We start from the raw sequence: 22043 nt of genomic DNA on the forward strand, positions 1-22043 counted from the left end.
CAGTTTTACATGCGAATATGAGGAAAATCTATAAATATGGACCAAGGTGACTCGGGTGAACAATGGTGCCCTTGGGCCTCTTGTTTAGGTCAGGCTTTCATATCTCTCTCATTATGCTGAAAACTGATTGTAGTTGGCTTTCAAAGGGAATTTCTAGTTTTGGGGGGGATTTTGACAATTTCCATGAAATTGAATAATGAAATGATCATCTCTGAATTTTAGAATGTTTTTCTAATAGCATTTAAGTTCTACAAACTCGGTCCGGCCTCAGCAGAGTGTAACAATACAGCCTCCTACCTCGGCTATCACACAACAGGGGATTTCACAAGTTCATCTTAGTACTGTTGTCACCACTGCTACCTCTGTACCTAGCCTGGGCTGCAAATCAACATCATCGCCAGCCATTCACCCAAAACCATCAGGTAAGATGTGCAACTACTGCAAACCCCAATGTAGTATTTAATTTGTAGTCTATCGTTTAAGAATTATTTAATGAGGATCCAATGTTAGTAGTTTGGATGAGTTTGCTGACATCACTAAAACTGGATAATGCTGACAATTCTTTCATGCCATTATTGTAAATTCAAATTATTTTTCTCGGCAGTCAGCTCTTAAATTCGTATGATTAAAGAATTCTGTACATACTAGCATTAGTATGATTAAAGTCAGATTTCTTTATATCATCTTAATTAATCAGATATCATTCCTGAAGAAGAACCATATGATAATTTCAATGTGGCCAAAATTAAAACATGTCCTCATTTGATTAAACCTAACCTTGAAAATCTAATGAAGATTTAGACAATTATTTAACCATAATTCCTGTCACCCTAATATACTTCATTTCGAAAAGTCTAAACTCTTTACGTTGCATGTATCAGAAGTTTTTTCAAATTCGGAATGAAGAGGTTTGCTAAAATATCTTGCTAAAGTATCCGATTTAAAAAAAATGCAAATTTTCCATCTTGTTATAATTACCACTTACACGGTATTTACGCATAACTTCCATTCTATATTACCACTTAAAGAAAAGTTTTAGATTCTGATTATATTCACAGCTTATATTTGATTGTAAAAGAGTGATTCACATCAACATCAAATTTCATCATTGATAAGAAAATATATCAATTTAATTTTCCTCACCAAACAGAAAATTCATTTACATATCTTGTTGTAAATATTCAGAATGAAGTTACATTTGTGACGTCACTTGCGGCATAAGAGGGGAAATAATTCATATATATGTAATTGGTGATATCTATTGGATGAAGTAGTAAACGTGATCAATAAAAATAGTTTTGAAATACATCCTGTTTTTGTACTATTTCTCTGTCAGAAATGAGCCTAGTGACGACCATCTAACTGTCTTATTAGCATACTACCTGTAATTTTTCAAAACTTCTAGAATGTTGGCATATTTTGCTACCCTTCAGTGTTTGAAACACTATCTGCTATACTGAGCTGTGTGTGATAATCCCTTGCTTCTATATTTTCAGTAGATAAACTCGATTTCAAAACTTTCTGACGCGATCGTTTTCTTTCTGACCACTCGTGACATGATTTGTTAACACATGTTGTAAATATTGACAACGAACAAGATGTACATATTCAGACATAGCTTATTGGATTATATCATAATCATACCTACAGTTCAGAGGTAAGTTTTACCAAGTTTATTATACTATGTTTTAATAGTTAATACTTTGACAACGTTATAACGATCTACTTCGTCAGTACAACCTCGCATTGGGTCAAATGCTGTCTGACGTGTTTCATACCGATTGTTAAGCTCTTCTTGGCATACTGATTTTGACTGCGGATAACTCCGTTTACCTGATCAGGATATAGGGCTCACGGCGGGTGTGACCGGTCAACAGGGGATGCTTACTCCTACTAGGCACCTGATCCCACCTCTGGTGTGTCCAGGGGTCTGTGTTTGTCCAACTATCTATTTTGTGTTGCTTATAGGAGAATGACATAACAAATTTATGCATCAGATGTGAGTAATGTAAAACGTATACAGGTACCAATTTTGATGCACCAGATGCGCATTTCGAGAAATAATGTCTCTTCGGTGATGCTCAAGCCGATATTTTGGAAATTCGAAATGACAATAAACTTGGAAGAGCTAAAAGAAAAACTAAAGTGCCAAAAACTGGAGCCAAATTCGTCCAAGGGTCAGAGCTATGCATGGGGGAGATATAATCCTTAATAATTAATTAATATTGTTTTGTCCTGTCTATCATTCTGTAATTCTGTCTGAAACTTTAACCTTCCCAATTACTTTTGAACAGTAATTGCTAGAGCTTTAATATTTCACATGAGTATTCCATGTGACAAGACCTTTCCGTGGGTACCACCCTGTGACCTTGACCTTGGAGTTTGACCTACTTTTAAAATTTTGACATTGATCATACCGTTGAACTACTTTCTTCATTCTAGGTGTATCTCAACAACTTCCTAAGTCTGTGGGCGAAAGAAACTCGGCCATTATTGGACAGCCTACAGAGTTGTCATCCAATCCTACCATTTCTTCAGCATCTACGTCACAGAAATCACAATCAAAGGTATACCTCTGTGAATCTTAAAATATGTCCTGTAACCTTCCTGTCTGTGGTCAGTACTACCGCTCTTACGAGCAGTGGTATTTTGTTATGAAATAGCTTTACCTGCTTGCGAAATTATTGTTATAAATTGTCGAGGACAATATATGTATATATCTTATCTATTGGTAAAACTTTACACAGGAAATTATGCCAATGAAAAACTAGTTCTAATTGTAACGGGGACCGTTACATATGTTCCCCAAACCTCGCCCAAATAAAATGTGATGTCCTTGTGAATCTATAGCAAAAAATCATTTTATTTTAGCCTTTAATTACATGTAGTACGTTCAATATGGTCATTTCAGTACCAAGAAATGAAAGAAAGCGTTGCACGTGCACGTGCAAACTTTGTTTGGGGAACATAATAAATAAGACATATTTAATCTATATATGTAACAATGAAAATAAGTGATATTTATCATTGTAACGGATATAAATGGTGCATACAAGATCCTTTGACCCTCACCTCAATGTTTGACCTACTTTTAATGAAAATCCGACCTATTCAATCTACCCTGAACTATTTAAAGTAGATATTTTATAGTTTGTGTGTAAATTATTAAGGGTAAGACCTTTCATTTCATATCATGTCCTTTCACCTTGTAACCTTGAACTCGGAGTTTGACCTACTTCTAAGAAAATATAGCGTATTTTGTATATCCGTAACTATTCTAGGTAGAACTTTCATATTAATCTCCGCACATTGTATGCTGAAAACTTATTGTAGTTGGCCCTCAAAGGGACATTTTTAGTTGGCTTTTTTTTTGGACAATTTCCATGGGATTGAAACAAGTGTAGATTGTAGAATTCATCAAGATCTCCACAAAACTTTAATAATCATGTCACGACGTTCTTTTAAATGAAATAAAAACTTCAGATAATAATCACAGTTGAATTTTGAATCCTTTTTCTTATAGCGTTCAAGTTCTCCATGCCCTGTTCTCCCTCAGCAGAGTATGACATTACAGCCCCATAAATTGGCTATCAAACAGCAAGGGAGTGCACAAGTTCATCTTAGTACTGTTGTCACCACTACTACCTCTGTACCTAGCCTGGTCCGTACATCAGCCCCAGGATTCGGCATTCAATCAACGCCATCAGGTAAGATGTTCAACTACTGAAAACTCCAATGTAGTACTTTATTTGTACACTATCATTGAAGAATGTTTTAACAATGATCCAATTTTAGTATTTTGGGTGAGTTTGCTGTCATCTTTACTAAAACTGGATAATTCTAACAATTATTTCGTTCCATTATGGGAAATTAAAGTTATCTTTCTTGGCAGCCCTGCCACGACAATTACTCTTAAAATCGTATGGCTAACAATGCTTTACATATTAGTATTGATATGATTAAAATAGGACTTCTTTTTGTCATTCCAAATTGATTAAATTCCTGAAGAACGCTGGATAATTTTGATTTCGCAAAAAAAAAATGTTTAGAACATGACCTCATCTGATTAAAACTCACCATGAAAATCAAATGAATGATCAGAGAATTATTTATCCAAATGAAAGGTGAAGATAACGAATAGGGATCAATCTGATAACTCCCACAAGCAATACAAAATAGATAGTGGGGCAAACACGGACCCCTGGACACACCAGATGTGACACATAAGCCCTAAACTACTAACACATCTGCATAAATCGGTTCTGGTTTCGACTTCTAGTTTAAGGGTATTATTTGTTGTACGACAGTGCCTTTTCTTTGGTATTTTTTTTTATTGTATAGTGAATACCGGCACTTTATGGCACATGCTGAGACTTCATTGATACAAAAGTAATAAAAGTGAAAGTTAAGGATTATTTTCTCGGGATACCAGTACCTGTCTTCCAATAATTGTATGATTTATGCTTCCACTTTAATTCCCGTCATCCTAATATGCTTCATTTCGAAAATTTTAGACTCCTTACGTTGCGTGTCAGATATTTTTCAACTTCGGAATTAAGAGATTTGCTAGAATATCATGCTAAAAATACCCCATTTTAGCTCTTCTGAGCCGAAGGCTCAAAGAGCTAATCATATGGCCATATATGTCTGGCGTGCAGTGTGCGGTGTGCGTCAACTTTTTGTAAAAAGGGCTATATCTCAAGAACCCCTTAGCCAATTTTTGTCAAATTTGCCACAGGGTATCCTTGGCCCATGGGCTTTCATTTGTACTAAAACTAAAACTTTAACAAGGGGAGATAATTAGGAAAATGCAAATAAAAGTAGTGGTTGCTAAAAAATCTTCTCAAGAACCACTGGGCAAATTATCACCAACTTATGCATAAGGATGAGGATAGGTTGTAGATTAAAAATTGTTCAAGGCATCATCCTGGGGCAAAGGGTGTGGTCTCAAGGTGACTTCAAAGTTGACCTTAAATTTTGTTTTGTTAAAACTTTGATATTTTGCTTAGTATAAGGACTAGGATCATCAAATTTTGTCAGTTGATGCATCTTAAGGACCTAATATCATGTTGTCTCGAAAGTAGGTCATGGTGACCTACTTTTTGAATTTTGCAGGTAATTATTATTAAATGGATTTTGATGCATATCTTGGACACTTTTGAGCCTATGATCATCAAAAGTTGTCAGTTGATGGATCATGGGACCTTGAAGTGCGTCATGAGAAAAGTATGTCACCATGACGTACTTTTTGAATTTTATGGCTGATCATTTATGAATATATTTTAGGCTGTTATTTTAGATACCGAGAGGTTTAGAATCATCAATCCTTGTAAGTTGCGTATAGAGGCCTCGAAACATATTTATAAAAAAAGTAGGTCACAGTGACCTACTTTTTTAATTTTGCAGACATTCAAATTTCACATTTTCAATTTTAGATGCATATTTTGGACACTGTGAAAGCTAGGATCATCAAACTCTTTCGGTTGATGCATCTTGAGTCTTCATAGTTTGTTGATCAAAAAGTTGGTCACTGTGACCTATTTTTGGAATTTGACGGCTATATTTTAATATTTCAGATACTATTTGACTTACAATTATCAAACTTTGTCATTTGATGCATGTTGAGTCTTCAGAGTGTGTTGACTAAATAGTAGGTCACCGTGACCTATTTTTGGATTTTGACGGCTATATTTGAATATTTCAGATACTATATGACTTACAATCATCAAACTTTGTCAGTTGATGGGTCTTGAGTCTTCAGAGTGTGTCGACCAAAAAGTAGGTCACTGTGACCTACTTTTGGAATTTGTCGTTTATATCTGAATATTACAGATACTATTTGATTTCAATTATCAAACTTTGTCAGTTGATGCATCTTGAGTCTTTGGAGTGTGTCGACCAAAAAGTAGGTCACTGTGGCCTTCTTTTGCAATTTCACGGCTATATTTGAATACTATTTGACTTGTCAGTTGATGCATCTTGAGACTTCAGTGTGTCGACCAAAAGTAGGTCACCGTGACCTACTTTTGGACAGTTACATTTCAATTTTCAGGTACTATTTGACTTAACATCATCAAACTTTGTTAATTGATGAATCTTGGTTAGTGAGAATTTTTGCCTTTTCTACAATGTATCAGAAGAGCGATTCTAGGCCCATGGGCCTCTTGTAAAAATTCTAATTTTGCATCTCGTTAAAATTACCACTTGCACAATATTTACGATTTCATTATATATATCACTTCTAGAAAATTGTTAACTTCTGATGATGAATCAATACTAAAAGAGGTATTCAAATCAACATCGAATTTCATCATTGTTTCGAAAATACATGTATATCAAGATTTATTTTCCTTCACCAAACAGAAAATTTGTTTACATATGTTGTTGTACATATTCAGAATGACATAACAAACTCATATAAAATTTACTTACATTGGTGATGTTACATACGGTGTAGGAAAGCGTGGTGTAATAATTTACATATATGTAATTGGTGGTATCTACATGTGATCAATAAGAATAGTTTCAAAATACAGTCCGTGTTTTACTGATTTTTGTCAGAAATACCATATTACGTGCAATATTTCGAAAATGTCTAGGATCCGTGCATATCTAACTACCTATTTTAGTGCTTTACGCATAATTTATCATAATGAATTTAGTCTGATAGGTCCTTACTTCTATATCTACTGTTGATGAACTCGATTTCTAAACTTTCTGACGTGATCGTTTTCTTTCCGACTACTCGTGACACAATTTGTTAACACATGTTGTAAATATTGACAACGTCTAAGATGTACATATTCAGATATAGCTTCTCGGATTACATCATAAGCATACCTTTAGATCAAAGGTAACTTTTACCAAGTTTAATGTGCAATGTCTCTATATTTTTAATAGTTAGTACGTTGACATAGATGTGATTCAGAATGAGATAACGCATGGGGTATTTGACCAATGTTTTAGCTATTGCTGTTGTAATTCAAACAGGAAGAACAGTGCCAGATTGTCCCCATAGATGTAATACAAACATTGTTTACATTTATGTATTTTTATTTCCAATGTGTTTGCTTTTGATATCTTTACAAATTGAGATGCTTGCCATTTCCTGATGAATTACATGCAGTTGTGAACTCTTCATCAATATCGTACATCTATTTCAACAGTTCGACATACCACTAGATATTAAAGTATAATGCAAATACATGTTTGTTTTTTTCATTTTTAAAAATGCATCAGGGTATGAACTGCTAAAACGCTTCATGAGATTGATCACTGTGCCTTATATTTACCCTTTCATGAAGCATGTTGGTGTGCAGTATCTCAGTTCTTTCAATTATGTACACTATACATGTATTTTCATAATGAAATTGATTTTTTGAATGTTGCTGATATATTTGAAAGGTTGATTAAATATCTTGGTTGAGTATTACAGTAATATATACATGCTGTACATTTGGTTCTAACATCAATAAAGTAATATATCAGAATATGACCTATAATGGGGTCCTAATTTTCGATTTTATTAGCGATCATAGATGATTTCTACTCAAAGGGCATGCAAGTTTCTTCACTGAGCTGACAGGATTTTTTTATCATTGAATATTTGACATGCATTGTTGGACTAATTCCTTTATTTTAGGCGCACCTCAGAAATCACACGAGTCTGTCTGCGAAAGAAACTCAACCATTCTTGTTCAGCCTACAGGGTTGTCATCCAATGAGACGGCTATATTTGTAGCTACGTCACGTGAATCACAATTGAAGGTAAAAGAAAGACCTCTCTGAATATCAAAATATGTCCTCTTACCTTCATGCCCGTGGTCAGTCCTCTCTATCTTACCAGCAATGCTATTTTGTATATCACACTATTGTACTGGATATGATTCCGTGCATATACATGTACATGAATGGAACTGGGACATGGTAGTGGCTTTGCATTGTAGAAAATCAGAGCTTTTGACCACATTTGTATAAATGTGTTGAATCGCAGTGTGATTCTTGTAGTATTCCCAATGTGTGGTCAGAGGATAATGTTTGTATACATGTATTAGGTTTTTGTGTCTGAATACAATTTATGCATATGTATGACAGAATGCGTTGTCCCTACACAGTATGAACATATGACATGCAAGTCATCTTTGGCTGCATGATATTCCACTCTGACATGACATATGTACTGTTGTACCTGATTATATTCTGTCAATGACGTCAACGACGTTAGTCAACATTAATAGAACATTGCCCAAATCCCTGTCAAGACGTTCATCACAAATTATGTAAATTACCTGGGAGATCATCATTCTCATGTAGATTTTGAAAAGCACAGGTTGCCAACTACAATACCTTATCTGCCCATTCTTCAATGCTTTCCTCAAACATTTGTTTCAAGCTTTGGAACTTTACTTGAACAGTTTTCAGGTGTCTTAACACACCCAACTTTCTTCTCGATGCGTTCCATGGTCTTTCTGAACCTTAGGGGATCTTCCTTTTCCAACAGAATGGCATAATACTCACTGACCTTCCTCTCGAGGTAAAAGCATAAATTGTCTCTACATTGTAAAGGAATCACATTCGTAAGATCTGCATATTTTTCAAATTTCATTTGATCCCCACCCTTTTTGGACAGCTTACAGTTTTCATATTCTTTTAATGCAAAGTCAGTCTTTTTCATATCCAATGTTAAAAATATTGGTTGATAGCACCCCACTTCCCAATTATATTTAGATCTATAGTCTTTGAATAGAAGACAATGGAGCTTATGTTAACATTTGAAAGCTTGAAATAATGAATTGAACCCATGTAGGTGCTAGTGACAGCCCTCCTTTCGAATTTTTTAGTTATGGCAAATTTAGGCCTACCGCTAGTGACTTTTTAATAAGTAGGCCTATGATTTTCAGAAAATTGTTAAATCAATTTCTCCACTTTGAAAAACGATGGTACATGCTTTAAAGTTGTCTTAAATTTAAAGGTTCTTGTACAAAATTTAGAATTTTACTTTGAAAACGATGTACCTAGATGAAATAAAGACTATTATTGATCACCACCGGTTTTACGTACACCCACGATTCCTCAATATTACTTCTCCCACGAAATCATCTTCCTTCTATTCTATGATTCATAAATCGTTATGGATAGTAATGCGGTATATTTTCCTCATCCCACTCAACCAAAGAAATTAATATATGAACAATTAATGATTTATGATGGTCTTATGGTTTCTCCCCATCTAACAATAGAAATGAATACGCGACTTGGGAACAATAATACGTATCTACAAATATGAAAGTAGGATATTCCTTTCACTGTTGTATTGTATGTTACGTTTCAGTCGACAGAAACCTCAAAGGGTCTACCACAAACATGCGTCGGTGACCAACCAGTTCCCAAAGCAAGTGAGGTATGTCTACAAATTCTTAAAAGGGAAAAAAATACTATTACACTAATGATATCTTTTTATGACTTCGTGACGATTTATTCTAGGATAAAAAAGGCCCTAAACGAGACGGATCTTTAACAAGTCACCCGAACTATGACGGAGATCAAGGTGGAAACCAAGGTGGAGTTCGTGGCGAACATTGCACAAATGGGGGTGATCAAAGTGACATGTCCAAAGAAGCAGCTATGGTGAGGTTTTACGAACTAGCGCGATGTGAATAAAAACACTTGCCTCATTTGCGATCGATTAATGTACAGTATCCTGCAGATTAGTGACGATCCCGAAGAAATATTGTTGGGAAAGACAATTGAAACAGAATTAATGTAAATCATATTCTTATGAAGCAGAATTTATTCAAAAACTTTTACGTGAGAAGAACAAATATCTTTTGCTGTGGCCTTCAATTCGACATTTAGATACATCGTCGACGTTTTATCTATTAGCAATAATATGTCAGTTCGATGTGGACTCGAAATAAGAGACACTATACAGACGTCCACTTCTGCTTCATAATAATAATAATAATAACCTTTATTTATCCAGGATAACACAAATTAACATATAGCTAGTTTCCATTGTGGTCCTGCATTAAAATATATACACAAACATAAAATTAACATCTAAAATTAGTATCTAAACATGAATACAATATAAAAGGAAAAGGGGAAAAATATAGCATAAGACACACCTAATTAGTGATAAAATTATTACCTAAATATGAATACATGACATAAAAGGAAAGAAGAAGAAATAGCATAAGACACACGCACACACAGTGCCATATCACAACTACATTTGGCACACCTGAACAAAAAGAGGAAAGCACGACGTTTAAGTGCTACTTCTATGAAAATATTTCATCAAATACATAGCTTTAAAAATGCGAACCGAACCAGAGCTTCGAACATTTTGAGACAGTTTGTTCCAAAGGAATGCAGAAGAGTAGCTGTATGAACGTTTAAAATTTTCAGTTTTAGCTCTTGGTAAATATAATAAATTAGACATATAATCATTCGACCTGGTTTGGCGGCAACTCACATCTCTTGTATATTTAAACACGCTTAAGTAATTTGGCATTTGATTATTTAAAACTTTGAACAGAAAGACAAACTTTCTAAACATAAAATAATCCTGAATTGGCATCCAGTTCAAACAAGAAAATAAAAAGCCAGAAGAGGTCCTGATATCTCGAATATTTAAAAGTATTCTTGCTGCCCTCTTTTGTAGCTTGAATTTTTTTTTCTAAATATAGTTGATTTTGTACGTTACACCAGACAGTACAGCAGTAAGTAAAATGTAGAAAAACAATACTATTGAATACCTTGATATGTGCATTTGGTGGCCTAAAATAACTCACTCTCTTAAGTACAGCAAGTTTTCTTACAATTTTCTTTGCAATAGACTCCATGATGAAGTATTATCTATATAAACACCTAATAGTTTAGCCTGCTTCACAAATTCAATTTGTGCGTCTTTAAAAGCTATATTTAACATTCGACATTTCAAGTAGAAAATTACAAAACAAAAATGACGACGCGATTGACGCCGAAAGTGATCGTTAAAGAGCGATAAACACCCTTCTTTTCAATCATTAATCTTTTTTTAGCAAGAACGTCTGTCAGTACGAAAAGAGTCACCGGGAGGAGGGTCAAAACAAATTCAACGATCCTCATTTAGCGCATATCCTGCCTTGGGAAACAAAGGTGAACACCCGCGGACCACACCTGAGAAAAAATCATCTGCTTCTACGTTTACAAAAGAATCTCTTGAAAAATTGAATGTTTCGTATAACGAGAAACCTACGGAAATGAAGGATTTCTTTAAAATGGTAAAATCAAAAGCCACTGAAAAGATAAGTGGAGCAAATTTAAAGGAGACTATGGATACGTTTAAACGTATTACAAAAGAGCAGTTGAAAAGGTTTAGTATAGATCTTGATGATCTTACTGAAACCAAGAATCAGAACAATCATAATACCAAGTCTCGAAAAAAGGAAGTAATGCACCACATTACGTTTATAAATGATGAGATAGATATTTTCTTTAAAAAAGCTGTGCAAAAGAAAGAATACAAAGAACCAAGAATAATCAGGTGAGTTGACATATGTATGTTCCAAATGGGGAAGAAGGGCAAGGCATAAAACAAGGTCATCTTTAGAAATTGTTTGCCCTCTCCCTACCTAGTATTTAAAATTTGGGTAGGTAGGAAGGGAAAATATTTCTATGTTCCCGTAATCAGAGATTCGGAGGCATATGTTTTTTGGTTTGATGTTCATCTGTCTGTCTGTCCACAAAAACTTTAACCTTGACTGTAGCTTTTGAAAGTTAAGTACATGTATCAAGGCTTTCATATTTCACATGTACATTCCTTGTGACAAGACCTTTGAATTGGTACCAAACATGTTTGACCTTGTAACCTTTACGAATGAGTTTGGCCTAATTTTGTTGAACTTTAACCTTGACCATACCTTTCTTAATGATTAGTGATAAGTGATAAGAATTTCATATTTCGATGTATTTCTTATGACAATACCTTTCTTTTAGACGTCTTCATATGAGTGATAAAATTTCTAGTGGGACATTAAACCGGATCCCACGTTTGGTATATCCAGGGGTCCCTGTTTGCCCAACTATCTACTTTGTATTGCTTATAGGAGTTTTGAGATTGATCACTGTTCGTTATCTTCACCTTTTACAATATACAACCAACAACCTTTCTTTGATCACCAAAATGTCTAAAGCAACTTTCACACATTCACGGATGAGACGCCGGATTATCCCAGATTGTACGTGACAATCCGTCATCACCGTGTACAAACCGTGTTTGCATTCGGCGTCGTCCGGGACAATCCGCCTTGGCTAAGCCAAACCCAGAAAAAAGAATTAAACATTTTTAGGTCACCTGAGTAAACTCAGGTGACCTATTGCAATTGGTTTTCGTCCGTCGTCGTCTGTCGTCCGTCGTGCGTTAACAATTGAACATTTTTAACTTCTTCTTAATAACTATCAGTCCAATTCAAATTTGGTATGAAGTATCATTGGGACAAGGGGGACATAAATTGTAAAGTTCAGGACTTCAGCACCCCTGGGGCCCTAGGGGCGGGGCAAAAACTGCCCAAAATTGACCCATTTTCAAAAATCTTCTTCTCAAGAACTACACACATGTGAGAAAAACTAAATGCATAGTGATGTAGAGCAGTGAGGCTTCTACCAAAATTGTAAATTTCATGACCCCCAGGGTAGGGGTTCTGACCCCAGGGTGGGGCCAAACTTGTTATATAGTGTTTATGTGGAAAACACTTAAATAACATCTTCTTTAGTGCTATCGATACTAAATTGAAAGTAAATAGATATTTAGAAAGAACAGGTAGTCTTTTACCTGGCCATAAATTGTAAATTGTAAATTTGATGATCCCAGGGGTAAGGGTTTTGGTATCAGGATGGGGTCAAATTGGTCAGTTATGAAATGTGTGAACAATAAACATTTTTAACTTCTTGATAACTATCATTCCAATTCTTTTCAAATTTAGTATGAAACATATTTGGAACAAAGGGAACATAAATCATAAATTTCAGGATTCCTGCACCCCTGGGACCTATGGGGCAACTGCCCAAAATGACACATTTTCAAAAATCTTCTTCTCAATGACCACACACATATAAGAAAAACTAAATGCATAGTGATGTAGAGCAGGAAGGCCTCTACCAAAATTGTAAATTTCATGATCCCCGAGGTAGGGGTTCTAACCCCAGGGCGGGGCCAAACTTGTTATATAGTGTTTATGTGTAAAACACTTAAATTACATGCTCTTTAGTGTTTTTGACACTAAATTGAAACTAAATGGATAGAGCAGGTAGTCTTTTACCAAAATTGTAAATTTGATTTCCCTCAGAGTAAAGGTTTTGACCCCAGGGTAGGGCCAAACTTAGTATATATAGTATTTATTTGTAAGTTTACTGATACTGTATAAAATATAAGTGCATAATTAGAAATAGCAGAAAAGGATGTACAAAAAATATCGAATTTCATAACCCAGGGTTTAGTGTTATGACTTTAGGATGAGTCCAAATTAGTCATATATTTTGATGTTTTAATGTTAATACACCTCTTATTTAAAGCCTTTCATCAGTCTATGCACTTTTGAGGACAGTGAAGTTTTAAGAACACATCTTGTTTTATACTGTTACTGAACATTATAATTTAGCTTAGATACTCTAACAGGATTTTTTTTACTAGATTACATAGCCCATGGAAGTAGTGATACTTTTTCACTAGTATTCAGGTGACCGATAAGGCCTGTGGGGCTCTTGTTAATTTTTACCCCGGATCGTCCCGGAAGAAAATCCTCCGTATTGATCCGTGTAGGTACCGTGTACCACCATGTATCAACCGAGAGGTCCGTGTATTAACCGAAAACTCCGTATGGCCACCGAAGTAACCGTGTAAAGTCCGGGGTCATCCGTGCACGAAACTTTTCTTCTGAAAAACACGGATGTCTACGGTCTGTACACGGTTTGTTCGGGTAACTACACGGACATACACGATAAACGCAGGAATGAAAGACCGTGTATCTGCGTGAAAAACTGTGTATGGACCGGCAGTAACCGTGATCTTCCGTACGCTCCGTGATCATGCCGGCACCAACCGGGATTTTTCCCCGGGACATAAGGGTAGTTACCGTGCTTATCCGCAGAGAAACCGGCGTTTTCCGTGTCTGCATCGTGATAAGACCGTGTTGACATCGGATTATGACGTCATAGAACCCAAAGGCGTATGTATATATATATATATATATATATATATATATATATCCAATAATAAAAGTCAAGAAACACAAAACTCGAATAACATTTCACTGTTAGCGCTTTCGGCTTTAATTCCTCTTCAGACAGTTATAACTGTTTATAACTGTCTGAAGAGGCATTAAAGGCGAAAGCACTAACAGTGAAATGTTATTCGAGTTTTGTGTTTCTTGACTTTTATCATTGGATGTATTTACTGTATCAAATACCGAATTCTTTATTTACAAACTATATATATATATATATATATATATATATATATATATCGTAAATTATTCAGTAAAACTTACCAATTTACGTGTTTTTGCCAACAATCCGATACGCGTAACACAAGCTACGTAAATCCATATTGATTTTGGTTTTTTTGTATCTGTTAAAGAATCTTTCACTCATATGGAGACGTCATTATTACCGGTGAAGGGCTGCAAAATTTAGGTATATGCTAGGCACTTAAGGCCTTTGAGTAGGGAGGCAATTTTATCGTGCCACTCCTGCTGTTTTTATGGTCTCAGCCGAAGGATCGTCCCTTTTAGTCGCCTTTTACGATAAACATGGGGTACAGAGGACCTCATTCTAGTTGCAATAGGTGAAATAATGTATGATATATTGTACAGTCTCATGAATATGTACGTGCTATTATTTAACGGTGCTTTTACAAGATGGACAACATTTTTTGAAATTCCGATACCATTATTTCTGGTGATTTTTTGGGGGTGAAATTTGTTGGGTTTCTTTAAATATCGCTGGATTCAAAATACAAGTACATGTATTATCAATTCACATGTAATTCAATTTATTCTACTCAATTTCTGTATGAATGATGTTGGCAGAGCTTTTCAGTTTGTTTTCAATATATTCAAGTCAATAATATTAATTTAAATTTATGATTGCAATTGTAAGGTATTTACCAAACAAATGATTAGAATAATAATTTGAGTTATCTTAAGTTTCCTTCCTAAGAAATCAAGTTCAATTATGATATGCCTACCTCAAAATCAAGATTAGCTTCACCCCGTCATATTTCTACAGGAAGTTAGGTATTTGAATAACATTTAATTGCAGTGTTTGCAAAAAAAATCATTGACAGGTTTTTGAGGAGTGCTTCATTTAGTATCTGGACTACCCTGTTTTTAAGTACTAATTTCCACCCCCAAATCCATAAATTTTCCCAATTTCTTATTATGTGGTTATGTTTAAGCATGTTTTTATTATATGTTTTATATTTTGCATATATTCTAAAGATTATTGTAAAAGATATACTATTAGATAAAAATTCCATCATTTTTTTTTTTTTTAATTGAAAACCGGAATGATTTTGTAAAATTCACAATTTTCGAAAAGGGGGGTAATTCAAAGCTTATTATCTCCCTTATATACCTAGAAAGTGGCCATGAAATTTATACACATTGCACAGGACATCCTGATGGTGCTTCATGAAAATAAGAAAAAAAAATTCATCGACTAGGTATTTTTGGCCACATCGTCCCGCATGTCCTTAACTGTCACTACTATCTTCGCTGTAGATGAATAGGAACAATAACATTAACGTTAATAAAAACACCAGGATAGACTTACACAGTACTGACTAAATCTGGAATAATATTTCACTCGGTCCATCTTGGATGATTACTCAACAAACCACAAATCAACAGATTTATTGATATACATTTTAATTACCTATAACCAAAGTAATGCGATATAGATCTAGTGATTGATATTAGCGATTCTTCAAGCACTTTGATTTTAGAAACAATTTCAAGATTGCTTTAAAAACGAAATTAGGCTTTTAAAAACATATTCGATAGTCAATCTTTAATCTGTGCCTGTAGTATTTCACTGAAGATGTACGTACACTTAAACTTTATTAACATGTATCATTCTCTGTCACTACGGACAGCTGACGGACGTTTCAAAGATACGAGATCTCTGAGAAAATTCGAGTCACTAACCTGGTTGTTCGAATGTTCTCGCATTTTCTGGACACCTTATCGATATGTAAAGAAGTTTCTGGTGTATCTGTCTTTCCTGGCTGGATTCCCTCTCAAATATGACAACAATAAGCAGAAGTGTTTCCACAGACGAGTCGGCATCATCATCACTACGTCGATGACGCTCCGCTCAAAATTATAGTCAAATGTCAAGGCCAGTAGTGTCAATTTTTAATCAGTCTAAACGTTACACAAAGTGTAGAAGAATTTATTTCTACTAATTCTGGAATAAATAAACCCTACGTGACCACCCTATCTGCTATTTTAGAAAACCGAATCACATCCGTATAGTAACTTGCGTTTTTCTGCAGAAGTTTGGAAAGCCTGTGACAGTGTCATTATTCGTAGGGGAAAGTAGTCCCGGTCCGGAGAATTTGACGCTGTACGGAGTTTGACCACAAACTAATTGATAAACAATCACACCAATCAATTCGAGAAATCCCCAATCTCGTAAAAACGCTATTAAATCATCGCACGTATGTAGTTATGAGACTGTACGACATATCATAAATTATTTCACCTGTTTTAACCCAAATAATTTGATTTTAATTCGATGTTTACAAATAACCGCGTCACTCTGCCATTTCAAGTGACAGTCACGTGACCAGTTCAAACTTTCAGACCATCGATGGTATTATCTGTGTAAAGCTGTGTATTTTGTTATAACAGTACCGTACCATAAGTTTAATAGAAATGAAAATATCAAATACCTTTTAGTAATTCGTTGTTTTACGCTCTTTCAGCCTTAAAACTAGACAGTTGCGTACATCATGTTGGGATTCCCCTGACGCGCGTGGGTCTATTTATAGACGTCTATTATGGGATGATTTATATATGTAGCCACTATATTTACTTTCTAAATAATATTCGCACTGTTTTCTTTTACATGCAGATGTTTTGAAGCATGTAATTAAGGGAAAGTTAATAACTTTATAAAGTAATTAATCTGCTTTAAAGTAATTATGTACACCAAAAAAAATACATGGACATCGGGTCATACAGCTTTAAGTAGATACAGACTGGGCATATAACTTAACAATTCTGTTGTTTCCCGTCACAGTCTACAGCTACCTAATTTGAACCTTTTCTACTGTCCTATCACCTGGGAAAATCACCGAGACATTATCCCTGATACAAGTCACCAAGACACAATTCTTAAGTCACAAAGCTTATATTACAGTTGTATTGCTTTCCGACATAATCCCAATCTTGTCCAAATTACCAACTGAAGATTTTCGGTCAAACGACCTCATTGGAATTGGAACACAGTACTAAAAGACTAACTGAGGATGATAGGGCGGCTCTATTTATACCCTCGGGATTCTGGTTAATGCACAATGATTGACTATTTATATTATTATTGTGATTAGGTGACTGTACAATGATAAGAATTACACCATCTGATTGGTCTATCATAAAGTATGTTTCAATCCACTCTACAATAGTTTCATCACACAATTTGGTTTACTAAGTTTATGTTGTTGTTGAGTCGGAATTACTGAAGTGAAGTGAAAATTAAAAAAAAAACACGAACCCTTCAACATTTGATCTTTTTACCATGTTTAATAAACTTGAATGTATCGTATCGAAAATAGCTGTATTGTGCAGAATTCTACGATACGTATCATGTCGTGAAGGAAGAATATTGTTTCACCCCTAGAATATGATTGGTCTGTAATTTTAGGCTACTGACGCATTGGAAAACAGCTGTGGCCGAGTTCATGCAGAACTGTGCCGATGTTGTACACAGTATATTGCAACCAGAGATACTTCCACGATTGTTTCCTTCTGATAATGAAGTAGAGGAAAGTCCAGGTGAAATACTGTACCATAACCTGTTTATGAGTTTTTCAAGAATTTTCTTGCTTCGTCCAAGGTTAGTGCAACAGAGATCAAAATTTATGTTCTTCTATACAATGTGTTACTACATGTAGCTCTCGTGAGCTGCATGCTCATGTTAGCTCTTCTAATAATCTTTTGTCTATCGTATGTCTGTCCATCCATCTTTCTGTGAACTTTTCACATTTCCACACTCAAGAACCACTTGGCAAATATCAATCAAACTTGGCACAAATCATCTTTGATTGACGGGGATTCAAGTTTGTTTTTTAAAAAAGGGCAACAGTAGGGTGGAATCATATAAACGTCTTCTCTTCAAGAATCATTTGGCCAGAAAAGTTGAAATCCTGGCATAGAATACATTCAAGTTTGTGCAAATCGGGGGTGGGGGGTGGGTAGAGTGGGGCCAAAATAAGGAATCAGTTTTACATTAGTTAGGGATATATATATATATATATATATATAGGGAAAAACTTTTAAAATCGTCTTCTGAAGAACCACTAGGCCAGAAAAGTTGCAATATACCTGAAAGCAGTCATTCGGGTTCATTAAACTAAATCTGGAGACATTGATTTCTTTGGTTTGGGACGGATTTTTGGAATGAACAGCTGATTTATGACAGTTTGTAAACATTCTCGTGTGGAAATTCAGCTCTGCATTAAACCAGCATCGAACATTGATATTGTGTACATATCGTACGGTAGTAATTTGATATTGATATCAATTGTTATTACAAAGTAGTATAGCGCACTTGGTATGCAATTTCGCCTACAAAAATACTTTTTTCCTGAATATCATTTTTTACAAATATTCTGCTTTTTATGTCAGTTTGTACTTGTGATTACCCAAATTACTCAATAAAGATATACATTGCATATGTGTTGATAGTTTCTTTATTTGATAAGCATAAACATCACCGTGCCTATATAGAGTATATAGTAGATGTAACGCAATGGGCCTAAAAAATTCCAAACTGTTGCAAAAGGCCACTCTAAACCAGAAATAAAACACTGAAATTGTTTTATTTGAGTATCACTGTCCATTTTAGGAAATTTGGTTTAAGTTGGCCCTCTTGTTGAAAATGGCTAAAATATTTTTTTTAAATCGTTCTCAAAAATTTACCTTGAGATTTAGCAGCCTGTCAAACGTAAAACCCCTGGGTGGCCTAGTGGTTTAGGTGTTCGGTAATCTTACACTTAAGCATACATTGCGAGTTCAAGTCCGATATTTTCTCATTCAACCTTTTTGCCTTTCATTTTTTAGGGGTTCGTTTCCTTGGGGTAGGTATAAATGTGATACATATATATTTTATTTAACAAATATTAGTCATTTTCAAAAAATAAGTCAAGGGAGGAAAATAATTGTTATACAGTTTAACTTCTCAAAAGTAAATATTAAAACTAATGTAGCAACTGTCACATAATATTTAGGCAAAGGTAAACACTCGAATTAATAACCAAATGCAAATAAACTGATGTAATCTATTAAAGGTGCTGCAACCATGTCAGAAAAAGACAGTGAGCTAAGTGATGCCATATGTAAAATGGTTGTTGTGTGATATGAATGCACCTATGAAAATTTTGTACTATTCATCATTCCACATATGAACATGGTTTATTGATTAAAGAACGACTCGCATAAATGTCAGTAATGCTAAACCGCAGCAGTTATTTATCTTGGTTAACAAAACATTAAAAACGTTGGTCTATATTTAAAAATAATACGGAAGTCTATTATTGAAAACCGGCGTTTTCTTTTTAGATTTCTAAGTCGGCCGTTTCGTCAGAAAAAAGCGCTATACCTCTTTCTTTCCATAATTATATACGTCTCCATATGAGTGAAAAAGTCTCAAGCAGGACGTTAAACTACATACATGTACACCCAGCCAACCATCAATAATTGTAATAATTTTATTACAGTGTCCCCAGTATTACGTCATTTTATTATGACAAAATGGTAACGGTAATAATGGGATAATAGTATGTGCTAAACTGATTCCTGTGTTCTACTTTTATCTATTCATGTCCAACGCATACTTGACAAGATGCATCAGTAATCCGAGTGGTCAATCAGGCCTCAAGCCCATAAACTGATAATAGACTTAAATCAAAATGTTGATTATTTGTATCTAAAGATTTATCTTGCACTGATGTTTAAAAAAACTGCCGGTTCATCAAAAATATTATGCAAATTATTATTATAAATAATGCTTATGAAAATCAATTCAAAAGTTAATTAGATTCGACATTTAAATGTATTTCTATTCTCAGTTTATGATCTCGAGGCCTGGTAAAATGTAAGAAAATGTGTATTTTTTTTTTTATGTTTGTGTATATGATTGATATGATGCATATTTGTTTCAGGCAGCAAAGAAAAGTATACAATAAAATTAGGAAGGACATCATTCCCTGTCAATCAGACATGTGTTTTCTGCAATCATTGTTTTCGCCATGTACAGATGCTCCCAAGCTAGTAATGATGTGTGAGGTAATGTTTTAAACTCCCATCAACCATAAGGCTTTAAAAAGTGAGTAGTTTCTATAAAATTAAATGTAAAATTTCTGATTTCGACCAAACATGGCAGTTTGATTCAAATGTATTCAAAGAGATGGAACAGGGATTTATCATCACCTTCTCAAAAGCCGAAATTCTGCCCCAGTGTCCATAGCTTCTATTTCTATGTATAGTGAACAAAACCTGTTCATAGTCAAAAGCCGAAATTCTGCCCCAGTGTCCATAGCTTCTATTTCTATGTATAGTGAACAAAACCTGTTCATAGTCAAAAGCCGAAATTCTGCCTCAGTGCCCATAGCTTCTATTTCTATGTATAGTGAACAAAACCTGTTCGTAGTCAAAAGCCGAAATTCTGCCCCATAGTTTCTATTTCTATGTATAGTGAACAAAACCTGTTCATAGTCTTTTAGAAGGGCACTCTTTGATATATATATATATATATATATATATATATATATATATATATATATATATATATATATATAAAAGCTTTTATATATATATATATATATATATATATATACATTAAAAGAAATAGAATAAACAATACACAAAGTTAAAAATTTAACGCAAGCGCTTTCATTTTATAATCCTCAGGCGTTACATTTTAAAATGTAACGCCTGAGGATTATAAAATGAAAGCGCTTGCGTTAAATTTTTAACTTTGTGTACTGTTTATTCTATTTCTTTTAATATTTTATACCGGAGACTGTGATTTTTTTTAAAAAACACAATTTGGATATATATATATATATATATATATATATATATATATATATATATATATATAGGTAAAAAATAGGTAGAAAATAAAAATGATTTGAAATGAAAGCGCTAAAGCTTTACTAAACGTCTTCGTGTATCTTTTTCATTTTTTACCTATACTTTTACCGATCATTGCGAAAAGTAATTATTATCTATCTATATAAAAAGTAATTATTATCTATCTCTCTCTCTCTCTCTCTCTCTCTCTCTATATATATATATATATATATATATATATATATACACATAACACCAAACAGAGATTTACGTCGATGGCATATTTTCCAATATTCTCAAAAACCAAACAGAATTTTGTAAGCTTCATTGAAGCAAAAGTTGTTTGTTTTAACGTTCTGTAAGTGGTTATATTAGCAAAATGATAATTCATTACATGATGAGGCTTTATTGGGGAATAATGTACAAACTTTAATGCTTTCTGTCCCTTAAACGGCAAAACATATTTTGTAAAAAAAACAACAACATTTTAAAGCATAAATGGGACTCCAAACAATATAGCATCTTCAAATTTTGTCTCGAATTCCCTTTAAAGGAATTCAAGGGATGACCTCTAAAACAAAATATGTTGTCTCTGTTGAAAATTGAAAACATTTTGTTAAACGTTGTAATACAGAAGTTGTAGTCAATGACTAAACCTTTCCAACGATATCAAGTGTTGTGTTATGTGTAAACTCCCCA

At 34.3% G+C, this 22043-nt stretch overlaps 1 protein-coding gene across 2 annotated transcripts in view; it reads left to right on the plus strand.

The window, feature by feature from the left end:
• The window catches only part of LOC125657801 (uncharacterized), a 57956-nt gene that overhangs the window by 27668 nt on the left and 8245 nt on the right, over window positions 1-22043 (plus strand). For both annotated transcript variants that reach the window (XM_056148844.1, XM_056148843.1), the window contains exons 6-14: window positions 239-422; window positions 2443-2567; window positions 3524-3707; window positions 7643-7767; window positions 9332-9400; window positions 9484-9627; window positions 11046-11530; window positions 17914-18105; window positions 20432-20555. In XM_056148844.1, coding sequence (XP_056004819.1) covers window positions 239-422; window positions 2443-2567; window positions 3524-3707; window positions 7643-7767; window positions 9332-9400; window positions 9484-9627; window positions 11046-11530; window positions 17914-18105; window positions 20432-20555 — 1632 coding nt within the window. The remainder of the gene's footprint in view (window positions 1-238; window positions 423-2442; window positions 2568-3523; window positions 3708-7642; window positions 7768-9331; window positions 9401-9483; window positions 9628-11045; window positions 11531-17913; window positions 18106-20431; window positions 20556-22043) is intronic.

Source organism: Ostrea edulis, chromosome 9 (genome assembly GCF_947568905.1).
Source record: "Ostrea edulis chromosome 9, xbOstEdul1.1, whole genome shotgun sequence".
Lineage (NCBI taxonomy): Eukaryota > Metazoa > Mollusca > Bivalvia > Ostreida > Ostreidae > Ostrea > Ostrea edulis.